This window comes from Onychomys torridus, chromosome X (assembly GCF_903995425.1).
Source record: "Onychomys torridus chromosome X, mOncTor1.1, whole genome shotgun sequence".
Lineage (NCBI taxonomy): Eukaryota > Metazoa > Chordata > Mammalia > Rodentia > Cricetidae > Onychomys > Onychomys torridus.
In genome coordinates, this window is record NC_050466.1 from 2808519 (window position 1) to 2823546 (window position 15028).

Here is a 15028-nt window from a genome sequence, read left to right on the forward strand (position 1 = left end):
AACACATGATAATCTCAAGAGATGCAGAAAAAAAAATCTTTGGCAAAACCCAACATGTCTTTATGATAAGCCCTAGAGAGCAGGACTGGAGGGAACATACCCCAACACAATAAGGCCATGTATGAAAAATCCACAGGCAACATCATCCTAAATGGTAAAAACTCAAAGCAATCTCATTAAGATCAGGAAGGGGACAGGGCTGGCCACCATCTCCCCATCTTTCCAATAAGTGTGCCACCACTGCCCGGCCGTGAAAAAGACCATTTTACCAAAAGCAACGTATAGATTCAAAGCATTTTTTTTGAGACAGGTTTTCTCTGTAGCTTTGGAGTCTGTCCTGGACTAGCTCTGTAGACCAGGCTGGCCTCGAACTCACAGAGATCCACCTCCTCTGCCTCCCGAGTGCTGGGATTACAGGTGTGTGCCACCACCGTCTGGCCAAAGCAATATTCTTATGGAAACACAAAGACACTAGACAGCCAAAGCATTCCTGAGCAAAAAGAGCTGGAGGGATTACCTTTTCAGTTCTCAAAGTCTACCATGGCACTATAGCGTGTTGGTTACTTTCTTGTCAGCTTGACACAAGCTAGAGTCAATTAGAAAGAGGGAACTTCAATTGAGAAAGTGCCTCCATATGACTCCCTTAGAGGCCGGGCAGTGGTGGCGTACGCCTTTAATCCCAGCACTCAGGAGGCAGAGGCAGGTGGATCTTTGTGTGTTCGAGGCCAGCCTGGTCTACAGAGTGAGATCTAGGACAGCCAGGGCTGTTACACAAAGGAAACTCTGTCTTGAAAAACAAACAAACAAACAAACAAACAAACAAACAAAACTATGAGGGCATTTTCTCAATTAATAATTGATGTGGAAGGCCCCATCTCACTGTGGGTGGCATCAACACAAAGCAAGTTGTTTTGGATTGTATAAAGAAACAAGCTGGGGGTTGGGGATTTAGCTCAGTGGTAGAGCGCTTGCCTAGCAAGTGCAAGGCCCTGGGTTCAATAATCCTCAGCTCCAAAAAAAAAAAAAAAAAAAAGAAAAGAAAAGAAACAAGCTGAGCAAGCCATGAGGAGCAAACAAGTGGGCAGCATCCCTTCATGGCCTTTGCTTCAGTTCCTGCCTCCAGATTTCTGCCTTGAGTTCCTGCTCTGACTTCTCTTCATGATGGACTGTGACTTGAGAGTTCTAATTAATATGAAATAAGCCCTTTACTCCCCAAGTTGCTTTTGATCATGGTATTTTGTCATAGCAACAGAAAGCAAATTAAAGCGTATAGTAATAAAACAACATGGGAGCTGGAGAGATGGCTCAGAGGTTAAGAGCACTGGCTGTTCTTCCAAAGGTCCTGAGTGCAATTCCCAGCAACCACATGGTGGCTGAAAAATTAAACAACAACAACAACAACAACAACATGGTATTGGCACAAAAACACAGAGCAATGGAATGAAATAGAACACCCAAACATGAATGCACATGAACTACAGCCATCTGATATTTGACAAAGATGCCCCCCCCCAAAAAAAAATCACACTGGGGGAAAAGACATCATCAACAAATGGTTCTTGGAAAACATTTCTATGACCACATATAGAAGAATGAAATTAGATCCATATCTATCATTCCGCAGAAAAAATAACTCCAAATGGAGCAAAGACCTAAATGTGGAACCTGAAACACTGAAACTGCTAGAAGAAAACACAGGCAGCATGCTACAGTATATATGTGTAGGAGAGGGCTTTCTGAATAGGACTCCATTTGCCAACAATCGACAAGCGGGACCTTATCAAACTACAAGCCTTCTATACATCAAAGGCAACAATTGAGTGAAGATGGAGTCCACAGAATGAGGAAAAGACCTTTGCCAGCTATACAGCTGATCGAGGATTAATATCCAGAAACTATAAAGAACTAAAAAAAAAACAAAAAAAACCAAAACAACAAAAACAGATAGTCAAGAAAACAAATGACCCAATTAAAAAATGGACTAGGGAGCTAGTCATGGTGGCACTCGGGAGGCAGAGACAGACAGATCTCTGTGCGTTTGAGGCCAGCCTGGTCTACAGAGTGAGTTCTCAATAGGCAGGACCTTGTCTCAAAATGAAAAAGAGTATGGATCAGACAGTTCTCAGAAGAAAAAATAAATATGGCTAAGAAATATTTCAAAAAGTGTTTACCATCCTTAGCAATTAGGGAAATGGAAATTAAGACTACTCGGAGATTTCATTTACCCCAGTCAGAGTGGCTATCAAGAAAACTGGCAAAATAACTTGTTCTGCAAAAAAAAAAAAAAAAAAAGAAAGAAAGAAAGAAAAAAGGCAACCAATGCTGGAGGGGGTAAGCGATAACTTCCCTTATTCATTGTTGGCGGCGCTGGTGGAAATCAGAATCTTTGATTTCTCAAAGAGCTAAAAAGAGATCTATCATGTAATGCAGCTGAACCACTCCTTGGCATATGCAAAGGACTTGGTATCTTATCATGTCTATCTTACCCAAGGATCCGTGTACTCTTGTATAGCTGGCAAAGCTCCTCACCAACTCAAAGCATGGACTTTTTCACTCAACTTATTGGTCATTGCAACTCTAGTCACTACTCCTTGCAATTCTGTTTCTAGCTAGAAATAGAAACAATCTAAATGCCCTCCAACTGATGAACGGATTAATGAAATGTGATATATATATATAATGGAATACTATTTAGCTGCAAAGAAAAGTGAAATCATGAAGCTTGCAGATGATAAATGGATGGTAACAGAAAATACTATACCAAGTGAAGTAACCCAGACCCAGAAAGACAAACTTCACATGCTCTCTCTTATTTGTGGTTCCTAGTTCTGAATCTTTGGATATGAGTATATAACCTAGTATAACCAAAGAAAGCAGGAAAGAAAAAGAGGGGCCAGGAAGGGGAATGAGGGTGTGTGTGTGAAGAGCTCTAGAGAGGGAAATAGCAGGTCATAGGTGCTATGAGGGAGGAAATGGGACAAGGGGTGTCTTTAACTGTGGAGGAGGGCAACACAGAGGGAGAGGGAGGGAGGAAGGATAAATGACACTAAGTATGTTTGAAAAAGCCATAAGGAATTGCCATTTTATATTTACCTAATATTGCATGTGATAAACTGGACGGTAGTGGCACATGCCTTTAGTCCCAGCACTCTGGAGGATCTCTGTGAGTTCAAGGCCAACCTGGTCTACAGAATGAGTTCCAGGACAGCCAGGGCTATACAGTGAAGCTCTGTTTTGAAAAAAAAAAAACAAAAAAATTACATGTGATATATATATATATATATATATATATATATATATATATATGTATATATATATTTACATATATATCATATACACACAAATACATGCATACACACATACACATTTAAATGAAGTTACACTATTAGGGGTGATAATGCTTCTTACAAGAGCCATAATCTAACGAAATCCTCAGTTCCAAACATGAGAAGCTTCCTTACAAGTCATTGCTCAGGGAAGTCCAAGAGAGTCCTAAAACAATATAGGCTTATTGCCATTGTCCTTGGCTGCCTCCCAGAATTTGAAGGTAAATCCCTGCTGCTGAAGACACCACACACTTTGGACACAAGGCTTGGAGGAACTGAGCCAGAACTGACCTGGAAGCGTCATCGTCTGTGAGGACTAACTTCTAGAGTACTGGAAGGCAAGCTGCCCTGGGAGGGACAGGAGTAGTCCTACCCATCTGTGATGACTATGAAACACAATGACCAGCGCAGCAAGATACATCCAAAGGGGCAATAGTGGTACTTCTGTTTTGGGGGTAACCAACAGCTGTCTAATCAGACTAAAAGGCTCAGTCAAGCCTGGTACTGCAAAACTAGCCAACTTACCCATGGCTAGTAAGGTCATGGAACCTAGAGGAGAATGTCCTAGTGCCCATTTCTGATACCAGTATAACTTCTATTTACATTCTAAGTAGTTATCTTTATAACCACAGGTAAGCATAACTCTCACCCTTCATAAAAGAAGCTTCTTTTATGGCAGAGGGAGACCATTATAGAAAGCCATAACCGGTCAAAATGCAGAGAACAAGTAACTGACCGTGGTGTGTTCATTCCCAATTGATACACATACAGCATAACCTCTACATCCAAGGCTTGGAGAACATCATGGAAGAGAGGTCAGAAAGGTTGTAAGAACAAGAGGTTCAGGGCATTGGCTGAGAGACTATATAGGACAAGGAAGCTATACCCATACAATCTCAACAGTATGGTTGCCTATACAATGACACCAGTTCATATAGATGGGGAAACTCTCAAAAGGCCTCACGTGTAAATGAAGTCACAGTTGCTACTGGCAGTAAATGGCTGCTGAAAGAGGGAGAATCAGTATTCCTCAGGGATGAGCTCCCCAACAACTTACGCAATACCCACGGTCAGTCCTAAAAACATATACATTCAAGCAACACTACAGAGACTCAGCAGGTTGTATTTATATATGTATGTATGCATGTAACAATAATAATTAGAGGAAAAGAGTGGAGATAACACATGAAAGCCGAAGGAGGGCTTGGAGGTAGAGGAAGGAAAACAGTGGGAAGCAGAGCAGGATATGGTAATAGGGAATGGAGGCGATCAAAGCCTACTTCCTATGTATATGAAATGTCATAGTGAAAGCCACTATGCCCTACAATGTATAAATGCTAATTAAAAAAGGCAGAGTACCCAGGTTTGGATGGGGATTGCAGACACTCTCACCCTGAGAAACACATGAGGACCTGGGAAGGGGACTCAGGGCTTGTTGGCAGCTCATTATCAGGTGGGGAGATGTTCAAACAAAGTCTTACTGGTTTCTGAGGCACCCCAAGCCCAGAAAGGGTTTCAAGTCTGGAAGTATCTCCTAAACTCTTTCTCCCAGGAGAGGAGAGTTTAAGAATTGATGGGGGGGGGGGGGTTTCCTAGAAAATTCCTCTAGAACCTAGAAGTAAAGTCCAATGGGAGTCCCTAGGTCAGTTTTTTTTCCTTGTAGTCCTGAGGATTGAAAGCGCTCCACCACCTAGTCACACTCGCATGCGGACAGACGGACGGACGGACGGACAGACGGACTGACGGGTCAGTTCTGTCCCAGGAAGAGTTAAGAGCAGTTTGCAGCGCTGGGGCTGGGGTCTCTAAGCTGGGGGGCAGGGCGGCGTTAGGAGGGGTGGGGCACACAGGTGACACGTGTCCCTGCTAAGAGCCAGCCGGAGGGAGGGGGGGGCGGGAGATCAGGGACAGAAAGAGACAGAAAAAGGCACACAGCGTGTGAGAGACAGAGTCTGCCGTGTGGGAGGAAAGTCTGTTTCCTACTCCAAATGGCCATTTCATGTGCTGTGGGGTGGGTCTCTCTGTATCTTTCTGTGTCTCTCCCTCCCGCTATTTATCTCTCTTTGCCTTCTTTTCTCTGGGTCACTCTGAGAGGCTGTTTTCGTTTCTCCTCCCCTGATCTTCATCTCTCTCTCTCTCCTACCTTTCTCAACTCTCCATTTTCGCCGCTGCCCCTCATTCTCTGTTGCGGTTTCTCTCTCTCTCTCTGACCAGTCGCTCTACCTTTCCATCTGTCCGCCTCCTCTCCCCTTCTTCACTTTCTAGTCCCTTTGCTCCATTCCTGACCCTCTTTCCCCCATTTTCCCCCAGCAGGATGGAAATGCAGGATCCAAAGATGAACGGAGCCCTCTCTGCGGGTGCCGCAGGGTGAGTGGGGCTCTCCACGGAGGCAGGCTTGTGGGGAGAGGTCTGGGTTACCTTTTCACCAGCCTGTTTTCCTGCCCTATCCAGCTACAGGCAGGAACGCGAGGGCTTCCTGCCCACCCAGGGCCCTACTCCTGGGAGGAAACCTGTCCAGTTCATGGATGTAAGTGAGCCCACAGGACCTGTTCAGGTCTCCCCTCCCCTATCTAATCCCAGCTCCTTCTCCTCCCTAGCTGCTCCCTTGTCTAGCTATCTCCCTGCCCCAGGTATTGGCTCCGCAGTCGCTGCCAACTCCAGATACTCCCTTTCCCCAAGTCCTCACGCTCTGGCTCTCTCTTTTTTGCCCAGATACTCCCCTTCCCACCTATTGCCCCTGCCTACTGAGTGTCGCCCTGAATACTCCTTCCTCTACTGTTTATCTCCTCCTCAGCAGCCCCCTTGAATTTCCAGGCACTCCCTCCGTTCTTTCTCCCAGTTTCCCGTTTCTGAGCTCTTTTTCCAGTTTCTCCCCATTAACTCTCTTTCTCTTTCCTCTTGCTTCCCATCACTCCTCCTGGATGTGTCCCGTCCCCAGTTGCCTTAACTTTCCTGCCCTCCCCTGGCTCCAGCTTCTAGTCTCTTGTCCTATTTCCCCTCTCCCGATGTGTACCGGACTTTGCCCCTTGCCAACAGTTTGAGGGGAGGACATCATTCGGAATGTCAGTGTTCAACCTCAGCAACGCCATCATGGGGAGTGGCATCCTGGGGCTGGCTTACGCCATGGCCCACACGGGAGTCCTCTTCTTTCTGTGAGTCTATAGGTAGCCTTTGGGGGTGCGGGGTGGTCAATGGTGTGGAGGGCTAAATGGGAGGCCTGGGCCAAGTCTGAGCTATGCCGTCTATTGCAGGGCCCTGCTGCTGTGCATTGCCCTCTTGTCCTCGTACTCGATCCACCTGCTGCTGACCTGTGCTAGTGTTGTAGGTGAGCCTCCCATCCTAGGTCCCCATTTCCATCTCTTCCTCTGTGGACCTCGGACTCGAGATTCCCATCCAGACTGCAACTCGGACCTTGAGCCCCAGACCCAGAGCCGCTTCCCTGATGTCTGATTGCAACTCAAATCTGACTCTGGACATAACTACTCTGACCTCAGACTCCAAACTCAGCACCCCAGTTCCCACACTCAACTCCCTGTATGACAGATTCCATATTTAACCCCAGCACTCAGTCTTTATCTGGGCTGCTAGATCATCACCTCCCCCCCCCCCAATTCTCAATAACAATCCCTTAGTCTGGGCATCAGACCTTCCCCACCAGACCACTCTCAGACTATTACATTCTACTTGACTCCCATCCCTCAGCCTTTGGGTCCTCTTAATCTGGAAACTAGCTCTGAAATCCTCAGACCCCTGATTCCCATGGTCCCAAGATTCTCTCCCTCCATGATCTCAGGCCATAGCCTGCCTCTAAAACCCCAACACCTTGCCTTCAGCCTTTACCGTCTCCCTGGCCTCAGAGACCGTTTCCTGGATTCTACTCACAAACTCTACCCTGAACTGCATAGTCCTCAACTCCAGCCTCTATCAGTCACAGCTGAATTACACCTCTCCCATCTAGCCTGGCTTTCCCGAACTCACAGGCTGTTCTTTCCTGCCTCCGCCTCCTCAGGCATCCGAGCTTATGAGCAGCTGGGACAGAGAGCATTTGGACCTGCCGGGAAAGTGGTGGTGGCCGTCATCATCTGTCTGCACAATGTTGGGGGTGAGGACTTGGGGAGGGTCCACTAGGGGGGAGAGGGTAGAGTGAGGTACGGTTTTCCCAGGGGGGGTTGGGGAGGGGCAATCCTAATTAAATATCCCCTACCTGCACCAGCTATGTCCAGTTACCTGTTCATCATCAAATCTGAACTCCCTCTGGTTATTGGCACCTTCCTGCACATGGACCCTGAGGGGTAAGTCCACAACATCTCCCTGGCTGACCTGGATTCCAGGAATCATCTCCACCTCTGTGTCCACCTGGCCCCAGGTGCTCTGTTTTGAGACTGCTGCAGGTAACTGAGACTGACTACGATTCCTGTGTGTTATGAGTCAATATTACATGGGACTGTAGCTCACCCTAGGACTCTGGTAAACCATGTGCTGATTTTGAGACTTCTTCGGGCTCATTCTGGCTGGCAGCGGTCTGTGTATGCCTCGTGCGTGCTGATGCTGACCATGTGTGTGTGACTGTACAGATCCAGTAGATGTGGACTCTGGATTGGACTCAGTGACTGTTGTACTGGCCGATTCTCTCTGGCCAGCCATGTGATGGATGACAGCTGGCTCCTGTATGCTGCAATTGATCCCAACCATATGTGTTTGACACTTGGCTACTCTCATTGTCCCTGTTTAGCTGATTCCGGGTCCGTCAGGCTGTTGGGCTCGATCTCGCTCTAAATGTGTCATTGCTGACTCTAGTGGTTTGTGCGCCGTGTCAACTATTTGTGCTCTGTCAACTCCATCTCCTTGTTTGCTTTGGTGATTACTCTGTGACAGATCCTCTCAGGCTGTTTGTGTGTGCGCTCACGGGTTGTAACTGTGCAAGTCCTCTTGATTATGGTTGCAACCATGTGTATGTTCAGACTGTTAGAATCCAGATTCACACTTCTGGCTCTGCCTCCCAGTTATTTTCTGTATATACACATTGAGATTCCAGGTGTGTTCATTTGTGCACACAGCTGTACGCTGTACTTTTCTTCATTTGCATACACCTTTCTGCCTCTATTTATTTGTATTTGTATTTTTTTGTTTGTTTGTTTTGGTTTTCCGAGACAGGGTTTCTCTGTAGCTTTGGAGCCTGTCCTGGACTAGCTCTGTAGACCAGGCTGGCCTCGAACTCACAGAGATCCACCTGTCTCTGCCTCCTGATTGCTGGGATAACGGGCGTGCGCCACCACCACCCGGCTTATTTGTATTTTTTAATGTGGATAGAACCCAAGGCCTCGTGTGTACCAGGCAAGTGCTCAGTCACTGAACTGCAACCCCACCCCCAGAACTCCCTCTGTATACTTTTTGTTGTTGTTTCGAGACAGGGTCTGTCTATGTAGCCCTGACTGTCCTGGAACTCACTTTGTAGACCAGGCTGGCCTTGAACTCACAGAGATCCACCTGCCTCTCAAGTGCTGGGATTAAAGGCATGTGCCACCATGTCTGGCTTTCTGTATACCTTTTTGAGACAGGGCTTTGTTCTGTAGCCCTGGCTGGCCAGGACTTTGCCTTGGCTTCTCAAGGGCTGGGATTACAGGTGTGCAACACTTGCCCAGTGCCTCTGTATATTTTGACATACAGATTTGTATGTTTCGGGACCAGCTCTTAGCCCTGTGGACTTTGATGTGCATGTATGGTTTTGTTAGTTAAACTCCGGGATAGTCTTATATGCCTGCCTGACAGTTTTAACTAAGAGTTTGGTTTTTATTATCTGTATGTATCCTGTGAAATGGTTGGTTTGATGCTGAGACCAACTGGATATGACTAGGCATGTCCAAGTTTTCTTTTTTCTCCACCTCACTGGGGTTCAAACCTGGGGCCTTTGTACATGCTAGGCAAGTGCCTCACCAGTGGGAGACATTCCCCTGCTGTATCAATTATACTTAAGTCCCATTGTCTATGTAACCAAGATTTATTCTATTCAATTCTGTCTATGTGATAGGAAGAGAATATGTGAATTCCTGCAACATAGCAGACAGTCAATAAAGGGTACATGTGTTGTATGTGTGTGTTCTTGTGCATGTGCACGTGTGTGTACATATGTGTAAAGGCCAGAGATTGGTGTAAGGTGTTTCTTCTATCTCTCTGTACCTTATTTCTTGAGACACAGAGTCTCTCACTGAACCCGAAACTCACCAATTAGGCTGTACCAGTATGCCAGTGAGCCCACAGGCTGCTCCTGTCTCCACCTCCACAGTGCTGGGGTTGCAGATGTGCACTGTTGCACTTAGGGATTTTGCAGGAGTGCTCAGGATCCAAACTCAGGTCTTCATGTTTGCATAGCAAGCCCTTTACCCACTGAGTCATCTTCCCAGCCCTGAGTTTAAAAACTATTTACTCAGTTTATGTATTTGTCTGAATATATGTATGTGTACCACATATATATGGTGGCCCCAGATGCCAGAAGGGAAAGTCAGAACTGAAATGTAGGCATTTGTGAGCCATCTGATGTGGGTACTGGGATCTTCTCTACCCAGGGACTGGTTCTTGAAGGGAAACCTCCTCATCATCCTGGTCAGCATGCTAATCATCTTGCCTCTGGCTCTCATGAAACACCTGGGTAAGGAGCCTTCCTGGCTTGGTCATTGGGTGACAGGGTTAGAGCATGGGAACTAACTAGGAAAAAAAAAACGTTTTATTTTCTTTTTATTTTAGTCCTGGAGGCTGAACCCAGGGCTACACACAGGCTAGGCAAGGACAATACCACTGAGCTCTATTGCCAGTCTGAAAAAAACAAAAGACATTTTCAAGGGTTATGGGACACTGAGAGGGTGGGGAGGGCTTGTTTGATTTGGGTTTTAGTGGGTTTGTAGGAGTTTTCTATATAGAGAGAAGGCATATGTGTGACAGAGTAAAGCGTTGGTGTTTGGTGTACCGGGTTCCTTGACTTCCGAGCCTCTGTTGTCACTTCCTGTAGGCTACTTGGGGTATACAAGCAGCCTCTCTCTGACATGCATGTTGTTTTTCCTCGTTTCGGTAAGTCAGAGAGGACATGAAGTGGTAGGGGGTGGGATGGGGAGGTGGGGAGGGCGGCGGGGGGCGAGGTTGTGGGGGAGAGTTTGAGACACTGAGGCAAAGCCTTCTTTGTGACTTTGCTTCCTTACTTGGGATACCCAGGTCATCTATAAGAAATTCCAGCTTGGCTGTGATGTGAGCCACAATGACACAGCAGTGGAGGGTGGGCAGCCTCCCATCCAGGGGTTTAACAGCAGCTGTGAGGCCAAGCTCTTCACAGTTGACTCACAGGTAGGTATGCAGGCAGGTAGAAGCTTGTACCACACTGGGTCCTCTTGTTTTATCCCAACATTTCATTTTTATTAGAGTCCTGGGCTTTGGGGGCTGTGTCATGTGCCCTACTTCGAAGGGAATGGGGAGAAAGGGATCACCAGTACTTGGGGGATTCTAATTCTGTGTTCATGGACCATTCCCCAGATGTCTTACACAGTCCCTATTATGGCTTTTGCCTTTGTCTGCCATCCTGAGGTGCTGCCCATCTACACAGAGCTGTGCCGGTGAGTAGAGAGGCACATGTGAGTAGAGAGTAGAGAGGCATGGTGGCGGGCCATCGAGATGGGGCAGTAGCCATAATGTCTGCCCGTCTCCATAGCAACCCTGGTATGGTCTCCTGAGGGTGGCTGCTTGTGACAAGGGAGGGATATGGAAACCCCAGGGATTCAGAGCAGTGACTATTCACCGATTGGATTTAAGTAGTCCACTCTTGTACCGAGCAGAACAAATGTGCATGAACAGAGTTGGGAGGCAGGAATCAGAGGAGCAGAAGGAAGAGGTGATCTGCAAAGATGAGGTCGAGAAAGCAAGGATGATCAGATGGCTGGAGAGGGACAGGTGAAGAGAAGGGAGGCAGGACTGGAAGTTTTGGAGGATCAGACAGACAGATGGAGGAAGAGGCAGAGATGGTCCTATGGGCAGAGATATAGATGGACAGATAGGGGAGGCTTGGTTAGCTACACAAGGGAGGCAGAGATAGAACATCAGTGTGTACCAGCTGAACATTGGCAGACCCAGGAGGAGGGAGACTCTGGACGGTGGAAGCCAGTTTTGAGGGTCTTGGGACAAATTCAGGGGTATGAACATGACAGTTCCATGATCTATACACTTCAGGCCCTCCCAGCGCAGGATGCAAGCTGTGGCCAACATGTCCATCGGGGCTATGTTCATCATGTATGGACTCACAGCTACCTTTGGATACCTTACCTTCTACAGTGAGTGTGGCTGGGGCTGTGGTTGGGTGCAGAGACTGAATCTGGACTAGGGCAGAAGCCTCTGAGCTTTTTCCCTCCAGGACCTTGGGCCCATCAGTTTCCAAAGGGAGAGTGAGCATCATGTGCATAGACTTTATCGTCGTGTATGTATGTCATGGTTTCTGGGCTAGTGAGCCCAGTGGTGCTGCATCTCATGTCCCCTCCCCATGGCCCAGGCACTGTGAAGGCAGAGATGCTGGAAATGTACACCCAGGAGGACCTGCTCATTCTTTGTGTGCGTCTGGCTGTGCTGCTTGCAGTGACCCTTACTGTGCCGGTTGTACTTTTCCCTGTGAGTGGGGGCAAGGAGGGCCTGGGTAGTGAAGGGATACGGATGGATGGGCAGAAGGAAGAAGCATGGACCTTTTGAAAGAAGGTGGAGACAGGAGCAGATAGACAGGTAGATGGAGGAAGCAGAGATAGACACACAAGAAAGGACCTGGTGAACAGAGAAGGCAAAAACAGATGGTTAGGCAAAATGGGACATGGGGCCAGGGATGTAGCTCAGTTTGTAGAGTACTTCCTAACATCCATGAAGGCCTGGGTGAGATCCCCAGCACTGAATGAACAGTACATTGTGGTGCATGCCTTTAATCCTTGCACTCTGGAGGTAGAGGCAGGAGGATTAGGAGTTCAAGATCATTCTTAACTACATATTGAGTTTGAGGCCAGTCTGGGCTACATGAGATCTTATCTCAAAAAACCACAATGGGGTTGGGGATTTAGCTCAGTGGTAGAGCACTTACCTAGCAAGCGTAAGGCCCTGGGTTCGATCCTCAGCTCAAAAACAACAACAACAACAACAACAACAAAAACAAAACCCACAAGCAAAGGAGGGACATGGTGGTAGAGGTAGCCAGTGATAGAGTCAGGGCTTTCAGACAGGGTAAAAGGATAGGTAATGGTCAGATGGGGAGGAGGAAATGGATAGAAGAGACAGGATTTCAGTAGTGGTGGAAACCGCAATAGACGGTCATAAGGAAGAAGGAAACATATAGATATGTGGCCAGACAGGCTGGAGACAGATAGTGGGATAGGAAATCAAGGATTATGGACAGGGTAGAGACAGAGACAGGATCACATGCCAGAGGGCCAGCATGCGAGTCCTGACCCATGCCCTGCCCTTCCTTGGTTGCAGATCCGCCGAGCCCTACAGCAGCTGCTCTTTCCAAGCAAGGCCTTCAGCTGGCCACGGCATGTGGCCATCGCCCTGATCCTGCTAATTTTGGTCAATGTCCTTGTCATTTGTGTGCCAACCATCCGAGATATCTTTGGGTTTATTGGTCAGTATCTTCAACCCCAGTTCCTTGCCCTATCTAATATGGGGCTTGCCATCAAGCTTAGGTTGATTGGTGTCCCTTTCTGTCCTTTAGGGTCTACCTCAGCCCCTAGCCTCATCTTCATCCTTCCCAGTGTCTTCTACCTGCGTATTGTTCCTACTGAGGTGGAACCCTTATTTTCCTGGCCCAAGATCCAGGTGAGTATCTCAGGAAAGAGATAGTGTTCTGAAGAGGGACCTCTTGCTCCAAGATGGCTAGAAATGAAGGGAATATTATCGAGATGGGGTTGGGAGAGGAAAGAGCATCCAAGAAGAGGGACAGATTGTCAGGAAGAATGGAGGTGATTGCCTTAGGAAGGGCTAGAGTAGATAGAACCCAAGCAACATTTGGGAAGAGATAGAACACTCTAGAAGGGACTGGTTGTCTGAGCTTGTGGTTCAGTTGCTGCGGGCTTTCCTAGCATTTGTAAATCTCTGGGGTCTGTCTCGAGCACTGCAAGGTGGGGAGGGGGCTAGTATAGAGAGAGGATTCTTGAGAGATGGAGGGAGCACTACTGGGAGAGAGGCAGGGGCACTCGGAAAAAGCAAAGGAGGGACTTCTGAAAAGATGGAAGAGATGCTTGCTTTGAGGGACAGGGAGAATAGAGGAGGGCCAGAAATGGAAGGAGCATTCTCTGGAATGCTTTGGTAGGCGATCCTGGCCAACTCCACCTTTTCTTCCTCTTGCCACAGGCCCTGTGTTTTGGCATCCTGGGAGTCCTCTTCATGGCCATCAGTCTGGGCTTTATGTTTGCCAACTGGGCCACAGGCCAGAGCCGTATGTCTGGACACTGACCTGGCGTGTCCTGCCTCACTCAGTCCCCATGTTCTCAGGCATGTATATGAAGGAGTCCAAGTCACTTTCCTGCACAGGATGTGGAGGTGGCTGGTCTCTATTACATTGCTGTCAGATATGGGGACAATAGAAGCTGTAGAGTAGTCCCCTTTCCTTCTCCTTAGTGTCGCTTTATACCCCCTGCCATTCCCATGAGAGGAGGGGCGGGGGCGTCAGGGCCTTAGAAGGGTTTTACCCAACACAGTCCTTCTTCCTGGATGAAGCTGCTTGTCAGGGTTATCCTGGAGCTACAAGGAAGAATAAAGATGCTCAATGCAACCATGGTCTGAGCCTTCTGATATTTCTCAAAGACTTATTGGAAGAAACCTGCCCAAGTTAAGGCAGGGGTGAACTGAGGCTGTGAGTAGAACTGTGCTCTTTCTCAACCGTTCTCTTTTCTCCATTCCTCCAGTGACTCGGCACTCAATGTAATCACTCGCCTATTTACTTACTCAACAGTGGTTTGTGAGCTTGGGAATATAGCAGTGAATGTTCTAGGTGTCAGAGATAGAGCCACAAATCAAGCGGATCATAGTGCTTCAGTACAAGAGAGAAAAATGGGCTAAATTTGGTCTATTTCGTACTTCTGGGTGGCCCTTGAACTAAGGATGTTTTGCAAATTTCTAAAATATTGAAAAAAAATCGAAAGAAGAATATGATTTTCTAGTTTGGCAAGATCTCTCAGCAGGTAAAACGCACCTGCTACCAAGCCTGACAAAGTGAGTTTGATTTGGAAGGAGTGTACTGACATTTGAGTGTCATGGCACTTGTGCACATGCAAATACATGCACATGCATGTGTGTGTGCGCGCATACATCCCAAATGAATAAATAAATGTTAAAAAATGAACACCGCTTTTTTGACACTTGAAAATTGCAGGGAAGTCACATTTCAGTGCCTGTACATTTTTCTTTTAACATGGTTAGTTGCGTGTGTTTGTGGACTCCTCATGGTTGTTCGTGCAGAACTAAGGGGTTGCTTAGGAGACCATATGGCCTTCAATGCCTACATTATTTACTCACCTGCCTTTTCCAGAAAAAAAATTAGCTGAATGCTGACTTAATGGAAAGGAAGAAAAACATCTTTTTTGCTTGTTTGTTTTAGACAGGGTTGTACTACATTGTTTTTGCTGGCCTGGAACTAACAGTATAGACCAGGGTGGCCTGGAACTCACAGAGATCCACCTGCCTCTATCTATGCCTCC

General features: G+C 47.2%; 1 protein-coding gene across 3 annotated transcripts; it reads left to right on the plus strand.

The window, feature by feature from the left end:
- Window positions 1–5017: 5017 nt before the first annotated feature.
- On the plus strand, window positions 5018–14582 carry Slc38a5 (solute carrier family 38 member 5). 3 transcript variants are annotated; one of them, XM_036174589.1, is made up of 16 exons: window positions 5018–5072; window positions 5637–5690; window positions 5775–5850; window positions 6360–6475; window positions 6575–6648; window positions 7333–7425; window positions 7537–7615; window positions 9887–9969; window positions 10327–10385; window positions 10527–10655; window positions 10842–10921; window positions 11532–11632; window positions 11848–11963; window positions 12810–12954; window positions 13045–13148; window positions 13683–14582. In XM_036174589.1, the coding sequence occupies exons 2-16, from the start codon at window positions 5638–5640 to the stop codon at window positions 13782–13784; spliced, it is 1410 nt and encodes a 469-aa protein (XP_036030482.1). In that variant the 5' UTR covers window positions 5018–5072; window position 5637; the 3' UTR covers window positions 13785–14582. The 3 variants fall into 3 exon arrangements, with proteins under 3 accessions (XP_036030482.1, XP_036030480.1, XP_036030481.1); XM_036174587.1 differs by lacking the exon at window positions 5018–5072 and adding an exon at window positions 5214–5334 and having other exon boundaries at window positions 13683–14100; XM_036174588.1 differs by lacking the exon at window positions 5018–5072 and adding an exon at window positions 5239–5289.
- Window positions 14583–15028: the final 446 nt, after the last annotated feature.

Bases quoted from the DNA above. Each gene is read 5' to 3' on its own strand.
- Slc38a5 (XM_036174587.1), top strand. From the start codon at position 5,312: ATGGCCATTTCATGTGCTGTGGG. The intron at 5,335-5,636 runs GTGGGTCTCTCT...TTCCCCCAGCAG, and splicing joins GCCATTTCATGTGCTGTGGG to GATGGAAATGCAGGATCCAA. The intron at 12,955-13,044 runs GTCAGTATCTTC...TCTGTCCTTTAG, and splicing joins AGATATCTTTGGGTTTATTG to GGTCTACCTCAGCCCCTAGC.